The sequence below is a fragment of the Nicotiana attenuata genome, unplaced genomic scaffold (genome assembly GCF_001879085.1).
Source record: "Nicotiana attenuata strain UT unplaced genomic scaffold, NIATTr2, whole genome shotgun sequence".
In the NCBI taxonomy this organism is placed as follows: domain Eukaryota; kingdom Viridiplantae; phylum Streptophyta; class Magnoliopsida; order Solanales; family Solanaceae; genus Nicotiana; species Nicotiana attenuata.
Window position 1 is genome coordinate 360,475 of NW_017670865.1, and position 26,733 is coordinate 387,207.

Sequence of the window (26,733 nt, forward strand, 5' to 3'; positions counted from 1 at the left end):
GGTAGGAGTTTATGATTTGTGGCTTGCCTAGCTTCTACGAGTAGGCGCCATCATGACCCCCGAGGGTGGGGAAATCCGGGTCATGACAAGTTGGTATCAGAGCTCTAGGTTACACAGGTCTCACAATTCACGGACAAGCTCAGTAGAGTCTGAGGGATCGGTACGGAGACGTCTGTATTTATCCCAGAGGCTACGGAGTTAGGAAAACTTCACACTTGTTCTTTCCTGTCGTGCGGTTTTGTTTCTCAAGTGCTAAATTAAAACCTCTACTCTTGTCCCTTCGCGAATGGCGAGGTCATGTACCGCTTCTTCAGCTGAGCAGCAGCGCAGACCAGTGTTAGATCAGCTACGTCTTCGGAGGCTTTGTGGAGGTTGGATAAGTTTCACCAAGCTCTTCACTACTACATTCAGCGGTGCATCTACTGAGGATCCCCAGGATTATCAAGACAGCTGTCATGAGGTTCTCAGGAACATGGGGATCGTGGAGACCAATGGGGTTGATTTTGCTACCTTTCGATTGTCTGGATCTGCCAAGACTTGTTGGAGAGATTATTGATTGGCTATACCAGTTAGGTCACCAACTTTGACTTGAGAACAGTTCACGCAGCTATTTCTGGAGAAGTTTCTCCCCATCACTCAGAGAGAGGTCTATCGGAGGCAGTTTGAGCGTCCCCAACAGGGTTTTATGACTGTTACTCAGTACGAGATCAGATTCATCAACTTGGCTCGTCATGCTCTTATCATACTTCCCACCGTGAGAGAGAGTGAGGAGGTTCATTGAGGGACTCGTCCAGCCCGCTCAGTTAGCTAGAGGTGGAGGTGGAGGTATTAGAGGTGGAGGTAGAGGTATTAGAGGTAGAAGTAGAGATGCTAGAGGTGGAGGTAGAGATGCTAGAGGTGGAGGTAAAGGTATTAGAGATGGAGGTGCGGGTATTGTTCTGGTTTGTGGTAGAGAAGTTTCGATTTTATTTTGCGCCATATCTGGTCATGCCTAGTGATTCTTTGGGTGCCCTTGTTTATGTGTCTACGCCGGTGGGTGATTCTATTGTGGTGGATCGCGCCCATTGTTCATGTATAGTGGTTATTGGAGGTTTTGAGACTCGTGTAGATTTGCTTCTTCTGGACATGGATGATTTCGATGTTATATTGGGGATGGAGTGTTTATCACCTTACCGTGCTATCTTGGACTGTCATGCCAAGACTGTGACCTTAGTTTTACCGGGTATGCCTCGTTTAGAGTGGAGAGGGACTCCTGGTCATTCTACCCATAGTGTTATCTATATGTGAAGGCTCGACGTATGGTCGAGAAGGGGCGTTTGGCCTATTTGGCATATGTTGGTGATTCTAGTGCTGAGGTTCCTTCCCTAAATTCTGTGCCCGTTGTTCGGGAGTTTCTTGAGGTTTTCCCTTCAGACCTGCCGGGTATGCCACCCGACAGGGATATTGACTTTTGCATTGATTTGGCTCCGGGCACTCAGCCCATTTCTATCCTTCCGTATCGTATGGCCCCGCCTGAGTTGAAAGAGTTAAAGAAGAAGTTGCAAGACTTGCTTGAGAAGGGTTTCATTAGACCCAGTGTTTCGCCTTGGGGTGCGTCGATGTTATTTGTTAAGAAGAATGATGGGTCAATGAGAATGTGTATTGATTACCAGCAATTGAACAAGGTTACAATCAAGAATAAGTATCCGCTGCCAAGGATTGATGATTTGTTCGATCAGCTTCAGGGTGCCAAGGTATTTTCCAAGATTGACTTGAGATCTGGCTACCATCAGTTGAGGATTAGAGCATCCAATGTCCCTAAGACAGCTTTCCGCACTCGGTACGGGCATTATGAGTTCTTGGTGATGTCATTCGGGTTGACAAATGCCCCAGCAACTCTTATGGATTTGATGAACTGAGTGTTCAGGCCTTATTTGGATTCGTTCGTGATAGTCTTCATGATGATATTTTGATATTTTCCCGCAGCCGAGAGGAGCATGAGCAGCATCTTAGAGTGGTTCTTCGGACTTTGAGGGACAGTCAGTTGTACGCCAAGTTTTCGAAGTGTGAGTTCTGGTTGAGTCCAGTTGCATTTCTGGGTCATGTTGTATCAGCAGAGGGTATCCAGGCTGACCCAGGAGGGTGCCCAGTTCAGATGGTCGGACGAGTGTGAGGCGAGCTTTCAGAAGCTCAAGATAGCTCTGACTACGGCACCGGTGTTGGTTTTGCCTAGAGGTTCCGGGCCTTATACAATTTATTGTGGTGCATCTCGTATTGGACTTGGTGCAGTGATGATGCAGGATGGCAAGGCTATTGCCTATGCTTCGCGGCAGTTGAAGATTCATGAGAAGAACTATGCGGTTCATGATTTGGAGTTGGCAGCCATAGTTCACGCATTGAAGATTTGGAGGCATTATCTGTATGGCGTGGCATGTGAGGTGTTCACGGATCACAAGAGTCGTTGGTATTTGTTCAAGCAAAAGGAGTTGAATTTGAGGCAGAGGAGGTGGTTGGAGTTGTTGAAGGATTATGATATCACCATTTTAAACCATCCGAGAAAGGCCAATGTGGTGGCCGATGCTTTGAGTAGGAAGTCAGCGCATTTCATTCCTGTGGCAGTCTCCTATTCATCGGAGAGGTTAGCTGAGATCTACATTCGGGAGATTGTCCGTCTTCATGGTGTGCCGTATCTATCATTTCGGACCGGGGTACGCGGTTTACCTCGCGCTTCTGGAGAGCAGTTCAGCGAGAGTTGGGCACGCGAGTTGGGTTGAGCACAGCATTTCATCCCCAAACGGACGGTCAGTCCGAGCGGACTCTTCAGATTTTGGAGGATATGCTCCGAGCTTGTGTTATTGACTTTGGAGGTTCGTGGGATCAGTTCTTGCCTTTAGCGGAGTTTGCCTACAACAACAGCTACCAGTCGAGCATCCAGATGGCTCCTTGTGAGGCCTTATATGGTAGGCGTTGTCGGTCTCCGGTTGGATGGTTTGAGCCGGGAGAGGCTCGGTTGTTGGGTACGGATCTGGCTCAGGAGGCCTTGGACAAGGTCAGGATCATTCAGGATAGGCTTCGTTCAGCTCAGTCCAGGCAAAAGAGTTATGCATACCACAAGGTTCGAGATGTGGCTTTTATGGTTGGAGAGCGGGTATTACTCCGAGTGTCGCCTATGAAGGGCGTCATGAGAGGGGCAAGCTTAGCCGTAGGTTCATTGGTCCGTTTGAGATTCTTGATCGAGTGGGAGAGGTGGCCTATAGACTTGCATTGCCACCGAGCTTATCAGCTGTGCATCCAGTGTTTCATGTGTCCATGCTTCGGAGGTATCACGGCGATCCAGCCCACGTGTTAGCTTTCAGCACTGTCCAGTTGGACAAGGACTTGTCTTATGAGGAGGAGCCGGTGGCTATTCTAGACCGGCAGGTTCGTCAGTTGAGGTCGAAGAGTCTTCCTTCTGTCCGTGTTCAGTGGAGAGGTCAGCCTGCTGAGGCATCGACCGGGGAGTCCGAGTCCGATATGCGGAGCCGTTATCCTCATCTCTTCCCCGACTCAGGTACTTCCTTCTTTCTTCTGTCCGTTCGAGGACGAATGGTTGTTTTAGAGGTGGAGAATGTGATGACCCAAAAGGTCATCACTTGCTTTAAATTAAAATCTGTGTTTTCGAGGCCTTGAAAACCTCATTTAGAGTCACCTCGATTTGCGTGCGCAGTTCGGGCGCGTAGCCGGAAAGCTTAAATATGAAAATCTGTGAAAAATGGTATAATTTGGCTATAAAATGAGTTAATTTGACTTCGATCAACGTTTTGGGTAAACGGATCCGGACTCATGATTTGACGGTCCCGGAGGGTCCGTAGGAAAATATGGGACTTGGGCGTATGCCCAGAATCGAATTCCGAGGTCCCGAGCCCGAGAAATGAATTTTTAAAGGAAATTGTTTTCTGAAATTGTTTAAGGAAATTTGAAATGAAATTTGATTAGAACATGATGGTATCGGGCCCGTATTTTAGTTCCGGCGCCCAGTACAGGTCTTATATATGATTTAAGATGTTTCTGTGAAATTTGAAGAAAAACGGATATCATTTGACGTGATTCGGACCTTAAATGCAAATTTGATGTTTAAAGAAGTTTTGAGAAATTTCATTGATCTTGAGGTTTAATTTGATGTTCATGATGTTATTTTGGTGATTTGAGTACACGAATAAGTCCGTAGGATGTTTTTGAGGTTGTGTGTATATTTGGTTTGGAGCCCCGAGGACTCGGGTGAGTTTTGGATAGGCCACGGGGTGAAATTTTGGACTTAAGGAATTGCAGGCCTGCAGACTTCGCATTTCCCAAACTTTCTTCGCAATTCCCAGGTTCGCATTTCCCAAACATTTTTCGCAATTACCAGGCTTGTTCGCATTTCCCAAACTTTCTTCGCAATTCCAGGTTCGCATTTCCCAAACTTTCTTCGCAATTCCCAGGCTTGTTCGCATTTCCCAAACTTTTTTCGCATTTCCCAACTTTTTTTTGCAATTCCCAAGCCAGCAGAAGTTGGTTCGCAATTGCGAACCCCTGTTCGCAATTCCCACATATGAGACCTGCAATTTTATACCTAGCCGATTTTAAACCCCATTTTTCATATTCTCTCAAACACAAACACACTTAGGCGATTTTTCAAGAATTCCTTCTTCTCCAAATCAATTGTAAGTCATTTTTAACCAACTTTCTTCAATTCTTATCATCTTTTAACATGATTTCAACTTAAAATCAAAAAATTTCATGGGGAAAATTGGGTGTTTTGGGTAGAACCTAGGTTTTTTAAAAATTGGGGATTTGGACCTCGATTTGAGGTCCGATTTCAAAATAAATTATATATTTGAGTTCGTGGGGGAATGGGTAATCGGGTTTTGGTTCGAACCTCGGGTTTTGACCACGTGGGCCCGGGGGCAATTTTTGACTTTTGGGTAAAACTTTGGAAAACTCATTTTCATGCATTGGGGTTGATTCATTTAGCACTTATTGATGTAATTAAGTAATTTGTGATTAGATACGAGCGAATTGGCGGTGGAATCAAGGGATAAAGCTATAATTGAGACTTGAGTTGTGTTCAAGACATCGAGGTAAGTTTGGTCTAACCTTAGCTTGAGGGATTAGGAGTTGAGTCCTATTTGCTATGTGATAATTGTTGAGTACGACGTATAGGCATGGTGACGAGTATCTATACGTTGGTGTCTAGTATGACCGTGAGTCTTATATTGTGATCTTCATGATTTCGTTATATTCTTCATGCTTTGGTGATGATTTCTAGTTGTTGTGAAAAGTTTGTGGAAGGAATTGAGACCCTTGAACAATTTGGAGCATTGGCTCGAGTTATATTATGATTTGTGCAAGTATATGAGATGATTGAACCCTTTGGAGCATTGGCTCAAGTGGTAAAGTGAGTTATGAAGTACAAGTGAGGGATAGAGAAAGAGTTATTGAAATGTTCCCTTGCCGGGATTTAATTATTTAATTGTTGTTCCCTTGCCGGGATTTAATTATTTACTTGTTGCTCCGTTGCCGGGATTTAATTGTTAAATCGTTGTTCCCTTGCCGGGATTCCTATATGTTCTTGTTTATTTCCCTTGCCCCTTGTTTGTGATTGTTGTTTGGGTGAGGAAGAGTGATAAAGCACGAAGGGTGATGTCGTGCATTGTTTGCTATTGTGAGGAAAGAGTGTAAAGCACGAAGGGTGATGCCGTGCCGCACGATGTACCATTCCATGCCAATTCTATTGACTATATGTGAGGAAAGAGAGTAAAAGCACGAAGGGTGATGCCGTGCATGTTTTCATTATATTATTGCTTGGTGAGGACGAGAGTAAAAGCACGAAGGATTATGCCGTGCACTTGTCTTGATTTTCCTGATAATTGAGTTATGTTGTCCTTCACTTCTATTTACTGATTTTCTTGTTGTTATCGGTTCAAGTGCATTAATTGTCTTATTCCACTATTACTGTGACTCTTTATGTTGGCATTTTTCTTTATTGTATTACTTGTTATTATTGGCTCGAGGTATCCTTGCGCAACTTTATGCTTTGAATTTATGCTATAATTGCTACATGTTTATATGACTTAATTGCTACTTGACATTTAGCATACTAAATATTAAATTGCCTATTTGCTCCTTAAAGTCCATAATTAATTGCTACATGTCATTACTTGTTTTCCTTAGTGAGTCATAATTATTGTGTACTTGTTGTCTTATGAATTCATATTAATTGTTGCGTTTGTGGGAGTAATTTCATTTGGAAGAACTGTTGATTTAATGAAATGGGAGCGGGCGGTACGCCTACCACGAGATTTAATGAAATGGGAGCGGGTGGTACGCCTACCACGAGATTTAATTATTGAGAAATGGGATCGGGTTGCACGCCTGCAACGAGATATCTACTGACAGTGAAATCTGCTTTTATTTCCCTTATCCGTGTTAGAGTTAAATTATTGATGTTCTTTATTATTTTCTTGAAATTCTGTATTATCTGCTATCCTCGAAGCATGTTCCCCTCCCATTTAAGATGTTTGTTCTTGTTATTTTCCCGTTGTAGATATATATATATATATAACTGTACAGGTTTATATGGTAGTCCTGTCTAGCCTCGTCACTACTTCGGCGAGGTTAGGCTAGGCACTTACCAGCACATGGGGTCGGTTGTGCTGATACTACACTCTTTTCTCTTTTGCACAGATCCAGGTCCCGGACAGCAGTAGTAGCTCGGGAGCCAGCCTTCAGTCCATCGAGACTCCGAGGTAGCCTTGCACGCGTCAGCAGGCCCGGCGTCTCCTCTATCTTTTATTTTATTCTGTTATCTCATGTTTTCGAGACAAACAGTGTTATATTTCTTTCAAACGATTGTATTTAGTACTCTTAGTAGTCCGTGGATGATGTGACACCAGTTCTTGGGTAGAGGCACATGTTGAATTCCGCATTATTTTTCAGCTTATTTAATTTAAGTTCTCCGCTTTAATTCATATTCCGCTGTCATTTAAATATTTAACGCATGTTGTTATGATTGATAAAAAGATTTAAAATAAAGTAGGTAGGAGTTTATGATTTGTGGCTTGCGTAGCTTCTACGAGTAGGCGCCATCACGACCCCGAGGGTGGAAAAATTCGGGTCGTGACAAGTACCTCGATTCCCGAACTCGGCACCTTGTTTTCGTGCTCTGGCCTGATCCATTCCGAGGCTGACTCTCGACGTAGTTCCCTGGTCTCGAAATAATGGCGAAATCGGCCAAGCCCGATTTTACCCGTATGCATATTCAATGCTATATTTTATTGTATGCACTAGTAGAATAATGGTATATTAACGATATATTTGGAGTAATATAATATATGTGGAATTTTTATATATATAGTATACTTAATATATACCATTAGTATACTACTCAAATGCGGATATTGACTATATATACTCACAATTGCATGTATATATCTTCTATTTATTTTTTCTGAAATTTATTGTTTTTTTCTGTGTTCTTTGCTTGCTAGGAAAAAATAGAATTTAAAGAAGAAGAATGACAACTTCGTGAGTTTCACTGTTTCAGAAAGCATAGATAATTCCAAGCTAGAATTCAAGTGCTATAATTTTTATTCAGAAATAACAAAAAAGTTCTTCCTACATTGAGAGTTGTACCTTTTTGAAGTAAGCATATCCATTGCTTTTGTAATATGTCCAATCTTTTGGCTAGTAGGGTCCATTTCATATAGGCGTAAGCCTATTTGGAAACTGGTATAATATTTTTACTTAGAGCCAAAATATCATCGTGTGGTAGAGATTGGTTGATCAATTTCCTTTTTTTCTTTATTAGTTCTTGGAGCCCAAGTTTGGGTCCTATAAAAGAAGAGCCATCTCTCTCATTTCAAACACCTCTTCAGATACAAAAGTAGAAATATTTCTACTAGCTTTTGTCTTCCTTTTCATTATAGAGTATTTTGTAAGAGAGTGAGTGTTGGGAAACACTTGTGTGAACCATTTCTTTAGAGTGATCTTGTGAGGTTATTCTCTTGGGGTATTTGGGACTAATTAGAATATTTACTCTAATTTTGTACTCTCTTTTGTACTCTTGTTTATATAGTAAAATTGCTTCTCTCCGCTTGTGGGTAGGTCTCCTTGACCGAACCACGTTAAATTTGTGTCTTCTTTATATGCTTTAATTACTATTGTTATCAACTTGCATTGTCTTTGTTATTGTCATTATAACGTTGTTTGGCTAATTTCTGTACTACCCGGGTTCCTAATCCTAACAAATTGGTATCAGAGCCGGATCTTAACGGGTTTGTTTCAGTAGTCAATATGAATTTAACAAAACTTATGTTGAGAAATTTGACCGAAGTGCAAACTTCGAAATGTGAAAATTAAGGTGGAAACTATCCTAATTCAGGATGGCTTAGATTTGACACTGCAAGGAAAGGAGAAAAAGCCGGATAAAATGACAGACAAGGAGTTTGTCGTCATTGGCAAAAAGGCAAAAGCAGGTGTCATTTTAAATCTCTCAAATGAGGTTTTGCGTGAGTTTCTGCAGAAAGCTCAGCCAAAGGCATATGGAAAAAGCTGAAAAACCCTGTATATGAAAAGAACAGTAGAAAACAGGCTTTACCTAAAGCAAAAACTCTACACTTTTCGTATGGCTGAAGGTACCTCTATACTTACACATCTTGATACTTTTGATTCTCTTCTTATGGATTTAAGTAACATAGATGCGGAAATCAAAGATGATGATAAAGCCGTATTATTACTTGTTTTCTTACCCTAGTCGTTTAAGCACATAAGTGATACTATGCTTTATGGAATGGATAATATATCTTATAGAGATATCAAATCTATTTTGAAATCAAAAGAACAAATAGATAGAGATATTACTGGGGAAACTAGTGGGAACCAAGGGGAAGGCTTGTTTGTAAGAGGTAGATCCAATAAGAAAGATTCAAGTAGTGAGAGACCTAAATCAAGGTCAAAATCAAAATACATAAATGTCATGTGCAAATACTACCATACGAAAGGCCACATTATTTTTGAATGCTTTAAATTGAAAAATAAAGAAAAGCATACAGAAAAGAAAAATGAGCATAAAAATACTGACACTGCCGAAGCAAGTGTAGCTGCTGATGAGACTAAGGGAACTATTTTTTTAGCAACTAATAATAGTTTTAAACCTAACAATGAGTGAACTTTAGATTGGGGTTGTTCTTATCATATGTTCCCAACCGATATTTGTTTACCACATATGAATCTGTTGAAGGTGGAGTTGTCTTGATGGGCAACAATGCTGCCTGGAATGTTATTGATAAAGGTACAGTCCGAATCAAAATGCACGATGGTGTGGTGAGAACTCTCACCGATGTTAGATATGTTCCTGACATAAAGAAAAATTTCATCTCTTTGAGCACTCTAGAATCTCCTGGACGTAAGTACGCAGGTGAAGGTGGAGGTTTAAAAGTTTCTCATGGTGCTCTTGTGATTATGAAAGCATGCAGATCTGGTAAATTGTATACTCTATTGGGATCTAATATTACAGGTGCTGCTGCAGTTTCAACATCAGATAAATCAGATTGTGACATCACCAAATTGTGGCATATGCGATTGGGGCATATGAGTGAAAACGGTCTTTCTATCCTCAGCAAAAGAGGTCTCTTGTGCGGCCAGAGTACCGGAAATATGGATCTCTGTGAACACTATGTATTCGAGAAGTAGAAAAGAGTCAGATTCAAATATCCTGCAATTCATAGAACAAAAGGTACTTTAGATTACATTCATTCAGATCTTTGGGGTCCTTCATGTACCCCGTCAAAAGGTGGTGCCAGGTATATTTTAACTATCATTGATGATTATTCAAGGAAAGTTTGGGTTTATTTACTAAAAAATAAAAGTGATGTTTTCTTAACTTTCAAACAATGGAAAGTTTTGATTGAGAAGCAAACAGGAAAACAGGTTAAGCGGCTTAGAACAGATAATGGCTTGAAATTTTGTAATGATAAATTCAACGAATTTTGCAAGAATGAAGGAATTGCTCGACACCGTACTGTGAGAATAACACCTCAGCAAAATGGTCTGGCAGAAAGGATGAATAGAACTCTTTTGGAAAGGGCTCGCAGCATGATTTCAAATGCTGGGTTGACAAACGCCTTTTAGGCAGAAGCTATCTCTACAGCTTGTTATATTGTTAATCGTGCTCCTTCTGCACCTTTGAACTTTTAGACTCCAGAGGAAACGTGGTCAGGTACTCCTGTTAATTCTTCTAATTTAAAGATATTTGGTTGCCCCGCATACATGCATGTAAATGATGGAAAATTAGAGCCAAGGGTTAAAAAGTGTATTTTCCTTGGGTATGCATCTGGGGTGAAAGTATACCGATTATGGTATCCTAATCCTATGGCACCAAAATTTATAATTAGCAGAGATGTAACCTTTGATGAATCCTCTATGTTATATTCCAGAAAAGAGTCTTCTAGTTCTTGTAATACAGATAAAGGGAAGAGTACACGGAAGCAGGTGGAGGTTGAGATTGGCATTCCTTCTAAGCCAAGCTCATCAACTTTGGAGCAAAATACAGTTAAAACTCCTGAATTTGAGCCAGAAGCTGAAATTCCTGAAGTTGAGACTCCTGAAGTTGAACCAGAAGAAGAGGATTATTCTATAACCAAACATAGACCAAGAAGAGAAAGTAAACAACCATTAAGGTTAGGAGATTATGTTGCATTTGCTTTTTCAGTTGCACAGGAAATTGAAGAAATTGGAGAACCATCAAAATATTCGAAGCAGTTTCTGGTGCTGATTCGGCCAAGTGGCTGATTGCAATGAATGAAAAAATTGAGTCTCTCCACAAGAATGGTACTTGGTCTCTTGTGAAGCCGCCATCAGTAAAGAGAATTGTTGGTTGCAAATGGGTCTTCAAGAAAAAGGATGGCATTCCAGGGGCTGAAGATGCGAATTATAAGGCACGATTAGTTGCAAAGGGCTATAGTCAGGTACAAGGAGTTGATTTTAATGATATTTTCTCGCTTGTTGTTAAACATAGCTCTATTCATGTCTTGCTTGCCTTAGTTGCCATGTATGATTTGGAATTAGAACAAATTAATGTTAAGACAACTTTCTTACATGGCGAACTTGAGGAACAAATATACATGCATCAACCCGAAGGATTTGAAATTGAAGGAAAAGAACACGTTTTCTTGTTGAAGAAATCCTTGTACGGATTAAAACAGTCTCCAAGACAACGGTACAAAAGGTTTGATTCCTTTATGTTGGTTCATGGTTATTCGAGGAGTATGTATGATAGTTGTGTTTACTTCCGGAAGTTAAATGATGGTTCATTTGTATACTTATTATTATATGTTGATAACATGCTCATTGCTGCTAAGGATTTGACAGAAATTCACAATTTGAAAAAGTCAGCTGAAAATTGAATTTGAGATGAATGATTTGGGAGCAGCTAAGAAAATCCTTGGCATGGAGATCATAAGAGATCGAGGAGCCAACATGCTATTCCTGACACTGAAGAAGTACTTGGAGAAAGTCTTGGAGAGGTTTGGCATGAAAGATGCTAAACCAGTAAGTACCCCTCTTACTGCCCATTTTAAGTTATCAGCTGCTCAGTCACCACAGTCAGATGAAGAAGAGAGGTATACGACACAGGTACCTTATTCCAGTGCAGTCGGTAGTATTATGTATGCAATGGTATGCACACGCCCAAATATTTCGTAGGCAGTAAGTGTGGTGAGCCGATATATGGCTTGCCCTGATAAAGCATATTGGCAGGCTGTGAAATAGATTCTCAAATACTTGCGAGGTACTTCAAATACATGTTTGGAGTTCGGGAGAAATACTAATACTTTAGTTGGTTTTTTAGACTCAGATTATGCAGGTGCTTGACAGAAGAAGATCACTAACAAGCTACGTATTTTGCATTGGTGGTTGCGCTATCAGTTGGAAAGCCACATTACAACATGTAGTAGCTCTATTACTACCGAAGCAGAATATATGGCAGTGACCGAGGCTATCAAAGAAGCCTTATGGTTGAAGGGTCTCTTTGCTGAACTCAATTTAAATCAAGGTGGTATTGTCATTTTCTGTGATAGTCAAAGTGCCATTCACTTGACTAAAGACCAGATGTATCATGAGAAGACGAAGCATATTGATATCAAGTATCATTTTATCCGAGAAACCATTGCTGATGGAAAAGTCTCTGTTCGGAAGATCAACACTGGAGACAATCCTATTGACATGTTCACGAAACCTCTTCCAGTGTTCAAATTCAAGCTTCCCCTGAACTTGATTGGCATTTATGAAGAATAATTTTGCCCATTGGGGCTTTTGCGGAGAAGGCGGAGCAAATTTACTATATCAACCAAAATTAGGTCAAGGTGGAGATTTGTAATATGTCCAATCTTTTAGCTAGTATGGTCCATTTCAATATAGACATAAGCCTATTTGGAAGAAAAGTTGGCTGGCAGTATTTTTACTTGGAGCCAAAGTATCATTGTGTGGTAGAGATTGGTTGATCAATTTCCGTTTTCTTTTTATTAGTTCTTGGAGCCCAAGTTTGGGTCCTATAAAAGGAGAGCCATCTCTCTCATTTCAAACACACCTTCAGATACAAAAGTAGAAATATTTCTACTAGCTTTTGTCTTCCTTTTTATTATAGAGTATTTTGTAAGAGAGTGAGTGTTGGGAAATACTTGTGTGAACCCTTTCTTTGGAATGATCTTGTGATGTTATTCTCTTGGGGCATTTGGGACTAACTAGAGTATTTACTCTAATTTTGTACTCACTTTTGTACTCTTGTTGATATAGTGAAATTGCTTCTCTCCGCTTGTGGATATAGGTTTCCCTGACCGAACCACATTAAATTTGTGCCTTCTTTATCTGCTTTAGTTACCGTTATTATCAACTTGCATTGTCTTTGTTATTCTCATTATAACGTTGTTTGGCTAAATTCTGCACTACCCGGGTTCCCGAACCAAACAACTTTGAACGTCTATCCAATACGTGTTCCCATTTCAACTTCAACTATTCCTCTTCCGTGACCACCATCGGTACTTTAATACATCCCTAATGTACATATCATTGTTCCAAATAGAGTCGGATCCAGAATTTAAACTTTATGGGTTCATATTTTAAAGTTTTTAGCATTAAACCCATTATATTTTTAAAGTTACGAATTCATATTTACTATTTTTGTAATTTTAATAAATTTCTACGTATAAATTTTTACTCCGCATCGAAAATTATGAGTTCAATTAAACCCGTCATTAGTACACTAGATATGCCCCTGTTTCCAAATACCATTTCAATAATATATATACACGCATTCTCACCTGATATCATGCATTTAACGCAAATCAAGTACCAGTCAAGCTTAAACATATTCAAAATTTTTACAAGACTGCTGCAATTTTAGTTGAGAAAAATAATTTCATAAAAGTTCATCTTTGCATTTCCTTTTCCAATTTGAACGGTCACATGTTTTCTCGAGTCAATTTGGTGAAAATGTAACACTGTTGTGTGCTTAAATAATAATAGAGATCCAATGTGCTTAATTTTAGTAAATATAAAGGACTAAAACTGGCCAAATATATATTTAATGGACCATTTTAAACCAATCCCCAAATGTAAAGGATTATTTTTGTGATTTTCTCTCGTCAACCCAAGCTTACGAAATGAAGAAACGCTTTATTTCTACTGTGTGTGTGTGAAAGAGAAAGAGAAAACACGGAAATGAAGAAACCCGGCGGAGCAGAGAAGAAGAAGGTGAGACGATCCCCAGGCGTTGCATCAAACGGTTCGAATAGCACTCCTCCAAGGGTAATTTCTAAAGCAAACATCATATATACTTAAAAATGTGTTTAAATTAGTTTCTTCTGATCTGATTTTGTGAATTTCATTATTTTAATTTGTGTTTTTTTTTATATTTTCCCATAGGATCTGCCGTTTTCGTATACCTTGGTTTTGATTGTTCAAATTCAATTTAGCTTTTTATAGTTAATGTGCAATTCGTTCCTTATTTTTTTGGTTTTGAATTGGTGGTTTAATGTTGTGCCCTATTGGGGAAATATAGAAATGTAAGGAAATATTTGTTAAATATGATAAAAGCTATTTACTTACAGTTAGTATGCGTTGAATTTTTCTGTAGATATATAGGCAATTTATTTACCACTATTGTTGATTACTATTTAATGGTAGTTGCTATATTTGCTAAATTTGTACCATAGGATGGAAAAAGACTCCAGTTCTATCTTTCATTTAACTTAAATCCTCAAATTGAATTACTATCTCAGTCACAAATCACAAGTTATATGAATTTTTAGTCTGTTAAAAAAAGAATGACATCTTTCTCAAACCCTAGACTTTCCATTTTACCTTAATGGATGATTTATAGCGCACGAATGTCTATGATTTTTTTAGACCATAAGTTACAAAAGTCTTTCTTTTCTAAACTCTATTCTAAGTCAAATACCCTCACATAAATTCGGACGAGGGAGTAACAAAATTGAAATGAAGTAGCTAAGGCAAAAATCTGCAAAAATTTGCTCACTTATAAACAATTTCTAAGACGATAGTGTCCGGGTCGGTTTGTTCTCACCTAAACTAATCTTGGGGTTGCCACATCCAACAAGAACATCGAGAAAACCTATTCTCCTAGATTGGAGCTGGTAGGCATAAATTAGAGGACATGAAATAGAAATGAAGTGCAAAAATCAACTAGTCATTACTGGATAACTCAATACTAGATTCTCATCCATTAAAAGGGCAGCCCGGTGCACAAAGCATCCCGCATTCATGATGGCTCTGAGGAAGTGCCGTACCCCAAGGGTGTGATGTAGACAGCCTACCCTAATTCAAGCATTAGTGGCCGCTTTCACGGCTTGAACCCGTGACCTATAAGTCACACGGAGATAACTTTACCATTGCTCCAAGGTTCCCGTTCCAAATTCTCATCCATTAGTCACCAATAATTGAATTAAAGAAAATATAAGGTTCTAACAGTATAAAATGATTTTATCTGAATTTGGTCCCGTAATATATTTTCCTGAATGATTTTCTCTCTCAATGAAGCTCATAAACTTTTCTATTTACCCGTTGATGTTTGTTAGTTTGTTCTTTGACACTGAGCCTAGATGCTATCATCATTATATATGAAACTATATGATGCAGATGGCAGTTTCTTGAGCTACGGATTAGGGGATTGACTTGTATGTTTCTTGAGTAGACATTTGGACTGCTCTAATGATTTCTCATCCATTACTTGCTTGTTCCCAACTATCCCGTTCCAAATTCTCATCCATTAGTCACCAATGGGCTACCCTCGTTTGGGGTGGCACATGTGGAAGTTTGTTTTCATTCTATAAAAATTTTCATTATGATGCCATCAGTAGAATATTTATAAGTTAGGTCATAAGTTAGGCTTTGTTACCTGATTTCATAGGTTTAAGTTGAAATGGTTGCTTTTTTTGTAATTTTCTTAAAGGTGGTTTTGAAGATAATCTCAATTGTATCTGTTGATCAACATATCCACACATTTCTAAGATGTAAAATTCCTAGTTCACAAACATGATCTGTGTTTCTAATAATCTTCTGGCATAGTCCAGTTTTAAGGGATAGAGAAAATGAATAGCTATACTTCTCCATTTTGGCTGTGTTGCAGAACTACACAATCAATGGAGAGAAACTCTTAGCCATGTTGAGACCATAAAAAATAGTTAAAACAAGAAAAGAAAAAGAAAAATTAGAGCATTTTGAAGTGTATCTATTAAACATCTCCCTTCCTTTTTGTATCACTAATAAAACCCTCAATTTTGTTTGGCTAATGGAGGTCCACTAATCAGTTGCCGATGAGAAAAAAGTTAAATGCTCTGAGGTTGTAAAGCTGTATTAAATCAGGTGAAGAGTTGTCCTTTCTCGAATCAGTTGCTGTTTAGATATTCTGAGGGGTTGACGGGTAGGAAATCAAGAGGGTTTTATCATATAGGAAGGATGAAGAGTTAGCATCTGAGGTTCCTATGATGCTGTATATTCCCCTTTATGTGGTTCTTGTTTGTTGAAATATATTGAGTTGTTATCGGTTCCCCCTAACTTTCCAGTTTGTGGTTTTCTGATTTTTGTAAATTTTTGGTTAGGATGATTTTTGTAAATTCCCATTTCCGTTTTTTGTTTACATTTAATTTCAGAAACAAGGTGTGAAGAAGGACGTCTTCCAGCTATTTGCCGAGAAAGTAAGAGATCATAAAGGCTTGGTGTCTCGTTGGGCTGTCCTACAGGAAACACGAGTAGAGTATTTCAGGGGAAAAGATTTCGTCGCTTTTGTGAAAAATCATTCAGAACTTAAAGACATACTAGAGTCAGATAGAGATTTGGAGCCTGAAGATATTGCCAACACGCTGCTTAAGAAGAATCTTCTAGTCCGCTGTGATCGTGTGGTAAAGACTGTTCGGCCTGGGAAGAAAAAGTTATCTTCTTGGCCAGCGCATTTGGAGATATACCATGTGAGTATCTTTCTTGATTCAGTCAACTATCGAGAATGTTAGAAATTCCTGTCTTAGTGTTAACTTGATTTCTACTTATCTGGATTCTGTTCACAAATGTGTTTGTGATCCTGACATATCCATGACCAGTGGGTATGACTTCGATATGGATGCCTTGTACCCTTCAAAATACAACGAAAACCTCCAAAAAATTAAACATGCTATGCGGGCTCATACCCGTGTCTGATATTTACACCTGAGATCTTATTACATAGGATTGGTCTTCCCATAGGGTTAATAATTCTTTGATCTTAACTTGCACTTTGCATATCGACCTAGAGGAATGTTAAGGCTATTTTGGTTAGTTGTTGAGGTAACTCTTGGGCCAGATAAATCACATGGATCTAGTTTTTGATATACTAGTTTTAATATACGTGCCTCGCACGTGTTGCCTAGCGATTATTGTAAAATTTATATTTAAAATTAATAAAATTAAAATAAGATTAAATATCTTAAATTTAAAATTAGTCTGAATTTTTTTCTTAAATATAAGAGTGAACAACAAGAATATTATCATAATTGCTATCTTTGATTGACTCGAACTCATAATTGAAACAGTAAAAAACTGATATTTAACTTATAAATATAGCCAAAAAATCCCTATAATTGAAAATCTTATCATTACAATTTAGTGTCTAAAATATATCATTAATGTTCATTTAGATAAAAGTTCATTAGAGAAAAGAAGAAGAAACTTAGATAATATGTTGACGGAGTAAATAGAGATTGAAGATAGAGTATTAGTTTAAGCATTGACAATTGTAAAAGTTCTCACACTCAAATCTACAAAAAGACTTAGAGAAAAATAGTTATTCCTTAAGGGAAACTGAACATGGAATACTATTGGCTTATTCATGCAACACATCGTTACTTGTTCTTTGCATCAGAATTAATATGGACTAACTCATAGGTTGGAAAGGCACGATAAAATTGTAAAGTAGCTTCTTTTATCCAATTGAATATAATTTAGAAACATTATGCTCGTTGAAAATATAAAGCTCCAATCTACTTGATTATTACAGCTCAAAGATTAAAGAAGAATTACCTCTAGAAAATAGTTAATTGGCCTCGATGTTCCATTGACAATGGTGACAATCATATTTGCAAACAATGTCTATATAATCTATAGATCTATAGACTATACTAAAAGCACGAAGACCTTTAGCAAAATGTTGTTCGTCTTTTTTACCCTTTAAAAATTAAAGTTTACATTGAACAAAATTGTAATTTAGGGTACTTTCCTACAATGTGTATAGCTCAAATAAAAAAAGAAAAGGACTACCGACTTTATTTATATAGTTTTCTATGTATTCTCTTTCAATTAATTCTTTTACATAACAAATTAATGGTTATATTTATGGTTATAAAAACTTCTAAACATAATGGAGTTCTAAATGTATGAAATTTTGTTTCCTACTTTGACTTTCCAATTGTTGTGTCACTCTTTTAATATTATATAATTCTATGTCAAAGAATTAAGATTTCTAAACCTACAAGAACTCTAGGCACATATTCCAACTTTGGTTTTTCCTTTTTTGGTGTTAATTACTTTTTCAAATAAGGAAGAATTTTTTAATACCCAAAATTTAGTTGATTTCAAATTACTAAATATTAGGAAAAGTAACTTAAATTACAATTGTATCCATTATGAAATATGTTTTTAAAGGGTAAAAAAGGCGAACGACATTTTACTAAGGACCTTCGTGCTTTTAATATAGTATTTTGAAATATTGATATTTATTTTTAGAACTGTCTTAGTTTGGACATATCTATAGAAGCTAAATTCGATGTAATTGGCTTGTCCAACTGGTGCTTCTTCAGTAGACCCGAAATTCAGATCTGTTCCGCGTATCATTACTCCTTAAAGCTGCTATTTTCTTAATCTATAGAACATATATGAATATGAGTGAATCGTCTCTGCAAATATATCACTTTATCAACTTTTAAATTATGTCTCAGTTCCAAATTAGTTAGGGTCGGTATGAATAGTCTCGGCAAATATATCTCCGATATATGCTGGTACCTTTTCCTCAATTCATTTACAATGCTTTGCTTTATTTTCCTTCTTGCTTTTACCGCTGTGCGATGGGGCTCTACATCTCCTGGGATAATCATAAGGATCGAAAGTTTAATAGAACGAAACTACCCAATAGGTGGGCATTGACCACGTGCTCACCCCACACAATTTCTTGTTTTTAAATTTTATTGTTTTGTACATAATTTGTCTATGACTTGTATGTTTTGTTCTTGATTAGAGTTTAGTAACTTGGTACATACGATGTACTTATATTCCCTACAACATATTTGGGATCGCCTCTGGGCTCTAAATACAAATTAATTGAAGATGTGACGGAGTTGGCCTCATGGAAAAATTAGTACCTGTCAATGGGAGGTAGGCTGGTGCTTTGGGCAGTTTACCTACCTGCTAGGCTGCTACCTATCACAGTTCCCAATCACCTGAAAAGTGGAAAAACAACTGGATAAGTTGAGGAGCAAATTCCAGTGAGAAGGAAATCATGAGCAACATAAATTCCTCCTTGTCAATTGCAGAAAAGTTATGAATTCTAAGGAGCTAGGTAGCTTGGGTTTAGAAATCTGAAGATACACAACCAATCCCTCCCAGTGAAATGGTTGTGCAGATTTAATATCAATAAAGAGGTACCTCCGGGCTTTGATCTAGTGGTAAGAGCGCATCACGTTATGTGTGGGTTAGGCGCATGTCACAGATTTGAACCTTGCCGGAGACAAAAGCCTGGTATTTGAGTGGAGAAGGATAGAGGGGCGGCGGGCCCATGATCCACCGTGTTTCAAATGGTGTGCCACTGCCCCACGGGGTTTCTTGGTTATGAAAAAGAATATCAATAAGAGACTTGGTGGAGAAAAGTAATTGTGCCAAGCATGGAATGCAATCTCTATGGAGGACAAGAATATCTACTCTGCCACTTGGAATAGGCCCATAGAAATATATCAGCCAGCAGTGGTAATATTTCAGCAAATATTTATGCTACTAAATATGTAATTGCCTTGGAAAATCTTCCTGAGAACAAAGGCCCCCATAAAGGTAAATTGCTTCACATGGATTCTGATGCATGAGGCGTTTCTTACCAAGGACAATCTAATGAATGGAGGATTCAAACTAAGCAATAGATGTTACCTCCGTCAGAATGTGTAAGTTGCTTGAGACCTTTTTGCAACGTAACAAAGGAAGCTTGGAATATGTTCCTGAACCCTTTTGGTTTGCAGTTGGTCACAGCTAATGGAATAAAGGAAACCTTCAGCAGCTGGACTCTTTGGAAAATTCAGAAGGACGAGAGGAAGCTGTGGCAGTCCATCCCCAGCTGTATTTTTTGAACAATATTGAAAGAAAGGAATAGAAGATGCTTCGAAGGAGAATTAACCTTAATCTCAGCTTTGATAGCTAGATGTCTTTTGAATCTGCACAGTTGGGAAAAGTTTTTTGATGTTAATGATTTGAATCAATTTCTGGCTTTTGTGGACTCTCTGTCTCTACCACTTCTACATAGGAGTCAATTCTGTATAGTTTGCCTCCTCTGGATGTCTACGAACGAAAGTTTTTACTTTATCAAAAAATCTAAACGTGAAAGTTATTTTCACCTTCTTTGGTAATTATTTTTAGATTTTCTACAATTTTACATACAGTTTCACTTTTTCTTGCTCTTTAAAATTATTTTTGTCTTATAGCATATTGAAAATAAAATTTCTACAGCTTACACCCTACCCACACACTTGCCTTTTAAAGCAGTTCTTGAACAAATTAAAGATTTAAATGATCGCAACCATTATATTCTTTTACCTGTTTTTTCCCCTCTCTGTCTATTACTGAAATTGTCTCCCACATAGAAGAAAAAACAATAATAAACACTTCAATGGTGAAGTGCCTCTTTGCTGAGGGCCTCCAGCAGTTGCTGACAAGCTACCCCATAAATTATCTTTTTTTTTAAATGGTAACAGAAGCTACCCTCCATAAATATCTTTCTTCGTGATCCATGATCTTCATGTTGTGATTGCTCAATAGTTATGAAGCTGTAACTAAAGGCTGGTTGTCAATTACTAACTTCCTGTTCCAGATAGCAGAAGAAGAAAAGAGAAGTGTACATTCCACCTAAGAAGTTAGACATCCAAAAATGGTGTTTTTGGAGCAAACTTCTTTAGGAAGTGTTCTCTTTATCTTTAAGAGCTTTTTACTTCTATACAAATTTTCCACATTTTGATTTCTTGTTTACCCTAGAATGATTCTTTTTCAATAGTTTTCTTACAACTTTTTGATGTTATTTTGTTCAATTGGTGTTGTGCAGGATCAAGCATTTTCTGAAAATGACGCCTTTTTTGCATGGACATTTGTGAATAAGAGACCCTTGTGGCAAACACTTCTCTCATTTTTCTGGCCGGTATTGACGTTAGCAATCTGCTTGTTTCCTGTTTATCCCCATTCAGTCAAATTGCTTATACTATACTCATGCGCCGGTCTCCTCCTCCTCATACTTTGTCTGCTATTCAGTAAGTATTTGGTGCTTATTACCCTTTCACTTCTCATATTTTTGTTATTCAGCTTCATTTTTGTGTGTAGAGTTGTATGATGCACCGTGATGTGGCCACACTAATACTTGAAAAAATTAACAGCTTCTGACAAACGTAATATTGTGACATGGGGGATGCATCGAATAATTTAGCAAGTCGATAGGTCCTTCAATCATCAAGTACATTTTGGACTTCCCACACTTATCATTGATAGCATCACAACTTTTGACGATTTGCTTTTTTTTTTTTTTTGTTTTTTTTTTGAAGGTAACATTTGTTGTTTATATATTAACTGCACCAAAGCTAGTGCAATCATCCATAGTTGCAAAGGGTGGAACAGAAGTGTATTAAACCTTAACCTACTTACAAAGATTTGCTGTTTTATATATCACTCAAACACCAAATATTTATTTGATCGACTACGAAGCAAAAAAATCTTTGTTTGCTTGAGATTAGCGACTGGAGGTACAGTCTACCATTCATATGTAGAGGAAACGTAAAAAAGAAAATTAAGTTATATTGCCCTACATGTTTCTCACATGGAAAACCTTTCGACGGTACTTTTTTCATTTGCTTTTTTCTTATAGGCTTAAAAGTAAATATATTCAACTCCGTTTCTACCTGTTACTGTGGAGTCAGGCCTTGATCTATTTGTCCAACAATTTCAGTCAGCCAACTGCTTAGAATTTTCTAATTCTAAAATACTCCTACTGGTCTTTATCATAGAAACCCTATGAAAGCTTCTTTTCTATTTTTGTCTATGACAGATTTATGGAAATTGCCAATCATATTTTGTTATCCTTCACTTGAATCCTCTAATCTAAATGGCACACATTGACAAATTTTATTAAAGCACTTCTGCTAGTAGTGGTGCCTGTAATATTTCCTTTATTTACGTGTAACTTTTTTCTGTTGTAAAATGGTGGCTCGGGCTGTTCAAGTCATGGTCTTCAAGCTTGTCATGTATTTTTGAGTCTGCTATTTGAAATTTGACGTAAACTGCCATTACAAAAGAATTTTTTTTATGCTTGTAGTAAGAGCTTTGATCTTTGGTGCCATATGGGTACTTTTTGGAAAGCGTGTCTGGTTCTTCCCCAACATTCTTGCCGAGGAAGCAACACTGCAAGATTTGTTCCAGTTTTGGCCTCAGAAGGATGAGGGCGAGCGACCTAAGTGGACAGCAAGACTTTTCTATGCAATAGTAGCTGTGCTTGTTGTTTTGCTTCTGAGGCATCACGCTCCTGATGAGGCTGCAAGAGCCAGGTTTGCTTGCTTGCATTTTTATCTCTTAAGCCTACGAGTTCATTTGAGGAAACAGAATAAAAATCAATTTGTATATGTTGAGATTTCATGGAAACAATCTCGATGCACTAGATTCTGGATCTTCATACAGATTAACTTCACAAGCAAATAACTTGCAATTTAGTTTCATATTTTGAGAAGCCGCCAGGGCTTTGGTTAATGATAATAGTGCAGCACATGATGTGTGGTTAGGTGCACGTCACGGGTTCGTACTCTGCCGCAAACAAAAACTGTATTTAAGTGGAGAAGGGTAGAGAAGCGGACCTGTTATCCCTTGAGTTTTGAACTATGTACCACTGGTCGGTGAGTTCATGGTTATAGAAAAAAAGGGTGTCATATTTTGAGAATTGATTTAGTCAACCTAGGAACCGCGGGCCAGCAATTTAGTGGAGGCTTCTGATTCGAATCTGTCCCTTCTCTTTTTAACCGGGAAATTTCCGAGGGCCAATTGGCGTATGGTTCGATTCGTTCGAAACACAGTGGAGCTTTAGGCTTTGGCAAAGAGTTCTAACTCGTAACATGTACCTAACTCACAGATAACGCACTGCGCCTTTACCACTAGACCAAAACCAAATCCCTGGGGTTTCGAATCTGTTCTTTTATTCTGCTATATAAATTCTCTTTCTGTTTTTCGGACATACTGATTTTTTGTGATAGACCCTGCTGAAACTGAAATTCTTTTTTATCTTCCTTGCAGGTATCAGAGGCGAGTTTCGAACATTATCGATGATGTGCTTGAGTGGTCTCCTAGACAGGCTCTGTCAGGGATGATGGAAACCGTGGTCAATGTCACCGAGTCTAATGATAATGCACCTGATGGCAAAAGTAGCAGTGAAAACGTTAATTTCCCAGATGACCTAGACGAAGAAACCATTCCCAAAGATGAGATTGGGGATGTTACTGGAAATGTAGAAGATAGTGATCATCAGCAAAGTGACTTGTAATTTATAAATGTTTGAATCATATGGTTTCAAGATTTTGTTTTTGGTATCAACTATCTTTATACCTTTTTTTTTGTTCTGATTTTCTTTTATCGTCAAGTATAATACCGAAACTCTATTTGGCACAACTTAACCAAATTCGAGAGAAGAGAAGGGTGAGTCCCCCAAGCGAAGCTTGGTTTCAAGACTTAAAAAGTATTTGTGCTTGATAGCAAGAAATCCACAATTTATGTCAACTTGTACATTGCCCTTGATGAACAAAGTTGTTGGTTCCATCAATCAATGTAAGAGCCTAACTGCAAGCAGGAAATAACGTTATATAGCCAGCAAAAGGAGATAACAATACTCAAAATTCTTACCATATATATGGCAATGTTTGATCGTGCATGAAGAAAAACTTTTGGTCTTAGACATGTTATCTCTATAGAAGTATATCATTAAAGGTAAAATAGAAAGTTTAAAGTTAAATTATTTTTAAATATAAAAATGTATCTTTTTTTGGGACAAAATTAATAAGTAAAGAGTGAGATATAAAATGAAATAAAGAGAGCATTATTTTTGTTAAGTTGTGGTATCTTTAAGTATAGTTCTACTTGTTCAAGTTCTTTAAAGATGTCAAATCAAGATTGATCCTGCTCAACACTTGACTCCCTGCCAAGTATAACGAACAACTATGCTTTGATTCCACGCTAGTTGATGTATAGAGTTTCTCTCCACATTCTCTATTATGAGAATTTTTCATAAATTGACTAGCTTTATGTTGCGGATCAATCTACTGTAGCACTCACTCCCTATTCCTATATATGAGCTACCTCTACCTCACACAGCCAATACAAAGTTCAACATCACTGACCATTGCACACAAACTTTCACCTCACGCTACAAACCGTTTTTTTTTTTTTCCCAAACCGACTGTGTCCAGACCAGCTTACGCGAATTTCATCACTTGAGAGATACTCCAGATTCTACCGTCATCATAAAGCCCCGAAACACAATGCCACTATCATCAAATTAAATAAACAAAATAGAAGTTCCACAAAATCAGGATCCTAAGATACAGTAACAGAAAGGAAATGTGACAAGTATACAACCTACCTACAACTTTACATACCCATTAAATTACACTACATTTAGTAGCCATATGCCTACTAAAGTGTTCCTTTTCAACGCTAGTCCTAACCCGTTTTCTTTTTTATACAGAAGGGAAGAACTGAATTTACAACGCGGACAACCTCTCCTTCCCATAACATTGAAATAAAAAGCCAAGGATGAACTGCCACCAGTCTCGAACAAGCCAAGACTGAAACATATAACTACTGATATGATCAGATAAGATTCAGTCCCTCTGCCAAAGTACTAAACCTCACAACGCAGAAAGATCCGGGTTAGAACTTAGAACCAGAACCAGAACCGGTTCCCTTTGAAGTATCAGTATCTGACTTTTTTGCAAAACGCCCTCCGGAAGCTCTTGCCCTTTTCAAAGCATGCTGATGTCGAGACTCGTGAAGATATGGCTGTATTATCGAGGAAGAGAGGAAGTATCAGTAACAGAGGCGGATTTAGGATTTGAAGATTGCGGGTGCCACAATTTCCTTTAATGTATACCTTGTAATAACTAATATAGAGTTTGTTCGAAAGTTTGTTCGATTCATTTTTTTAGTTTATTCTGGCAATTTAATAGACATTTTTGACTTACAAATATGAAAATTATATCTCTTTCCCATATCCTACTTGTGAATTTCACTAGGTGTAAGTATTATTTTTTTATAAAAATTACATCTCAGACATACATCAGAAAGCAAATGTAATTAGCATTTTAAAGAAGGAATCACACATTTATTATTAACAATATAAGTAAAATCTGTATTTTCACTAGGGAACTACATCTTGTTTTGTATGCTAAAAATTAATTTGCACAAGTAAAATAACATCCTCATAAGGGAATTCCACCAATCAGAATAAGAAAAATAAAAATAATATTTTCAATAGATAAATTATACCCCATAAGTAAATGCAGAATTAGATAAACTGCAAGATCCCAAAAATTAAAATCATAAATCTCATATTTTTCTAGGCAATGCTTACGAAATATTCATCATAATTTAATAATAAAGAGTTTAAATTGTATTTAAGAATCATAAATAAAAAAAGTATAAAAATTAAATTTGATCTCTATCTAAAATTCCGATCAAGGCCCAGGTTTTGATTTTGAAAGAAAAAACCTAAAAGATTTAGAAATGCTTATTTTATGAAATTTTAAATTTTGGAGGATCTTTTTTGAGTACTTTTAATCACAGATAAAATAATAGAACAGAGGGAAAATATAAAAAATAATAAACGACAAATAGGAAATTAAGAGGTATCCAAAAAGGAAAATGACTGGGACAAAGGAAATTAATAGCACAACGAAAAGGGCAAGTCACACAAGGTTCAAGATAAATTCGAACTTGAATTTTATACTCTGAGAAAACTTTCAAAAAGGTTTACCAGTCATGGCTCCTTTGTCTAGTTTGTGACTGGGGGTGGTAGGATCAAATATTTAACCTAGTTTATGAAAATTTCTACATAAATATATGATAATTTACCAACCAAGCGGGTGCCATACCACCCCCACCCTAAAGGGTGGATCGGCCACTGATCAGTAATGAGGATGAGTAAACAGAATAAACCGAGCACATCTCACATATGACCAGCATGAATTCGTGCAAAACCATTTCAGCCAATCTTGTGAATTCAAAAGAAAAATACAGCGACAGAGAAACTCATAATGGTATTAATAACCAAAACATTGGCCTAAAGAGTTCCTTTCACCAAATTAGATTTATGAGTGGTGTTTTCGACTCAACAGTGGAAAAAAGTAAAGTGGGAAACAACACTATGCACACATAAAAGAAGAGTAATATGACATTACCTTACTCCATTTGGGGGGTGGTGCCTGGGGAAGGGAAAGGGGGGGGGGGGGTTAAACAACCAGTTAAACAGTTGCATCTCTCTTTAAATGAAAAATGAGCTCAGCCAAACAGTGGTAAGTCACTGTTCCGAACAAGGGAATACGTACAACCACTTCTCGGGTGGTTTTAATAACTGAGAGAACTTATAAAAAACACGAACAGGAGAAAAGAACACCCAACAAGCAGCACAGTGGATGAGGCAACACTACTAACCTTTCTAACTTTTATCAGCTTCTTTTCAAGTTCTGCTTTGGCACGTGACTCTCTCCGCCGCAAAATACCATGATACTGCTTGGCATTGACAAAAACAGGTTCTTGAGCCATTTCATGGGGCAAAGGCATCCTCGGATGATGCATATCAAATACATGAGGCACCTGTACCACACCATCTTCCGTTAGCACCTTAAAATATCTGGAGTTCAGCCACCAACAAGCTTAGATTCGGGCACAACTATGTTACAATGGATACCCCCCCCCCCCCCC

The 26,733-nt window shown here is 37.8% G+C and overlaps 2 protein-coding genes across 2 annotated transcripts in view; one reads left to right on the plus strand and one right to left on the minus strand.

The window, feature by feature from the left end:
- The first annotated feature begins 13,614 nt into the window (after positions 1-13,614).
- LOC109244028 lies at positions 13,615-23,553 on the plus strand. Its single transcript, XM_019411055.1, has 5 exons — positions 13,615-13,800; positions 16,164-16,478; positions 20,834-21,035; positions 22,091-22,319; positions 23,056-23,553. The coding sequence occupies exons 1-5, from the start codon at positions 13,714-13,716 to the stop codon at positions 23,300-23,302; spliced, it is 1,080 nt and encodes a 359-aa protein (XP_019266600.1). The 5' UTR covers positions 13,615-13,713; the 3' UTR covers positions 23,303-23,553.
- Positions 23,554-24,276: 723 nt separating this feature from the next.
- The window catches only part of LOC109244029 (nuclear transcription factor Y subunit A-1-like), a 7,629-nt gene continuing 5,172 nt past the window's right edge, over positions 24,277-26,733 (minus strand). Inside the window, exons 5-6 of the mRNA XM_019411056.1 lie at positions 26,464-26,625; positions 24,277-24,813 (exon numbers count right to left, since the gene is read on the minus strand). Of these exons, the coding sequence (XP_019266601.1) occupies positions 24,685-24,813; positions 26,464-26,625 (291 nt within the window). The 3' untranslated portion in view covers positions 24,277-24,684. The remainder of the gene's footprint in view (positions 24,814-26,463; positions 26,626-26,733) is intronic.

Excerpts from the sequence above, each read along its gene's own strand:
- LOC109244028 (XM_019411055.1), top strand. The coding sequence starts at position 13,714 with ATGAAGAAACCCGGCGGAGCAGAGAAGAAGAAGGTGAGACGATCCCCA. Across the intron at positions 21,036-22,090 it reads CATACTTTGTCTGCTATTCA|TAAGAGCTTTGATCTTTGGT; the intron begins GTAAGTATTTGG and ends TTATGCTTGTAG. Across the intron at positions 22,320-23,055 it reads GATGAGGCTGCAAGAGCCAG|GTATCAGAGGCGAGTTTCGA; the intron begins GTTTGCTTGCTT and ends TCTTCCTTGCAG.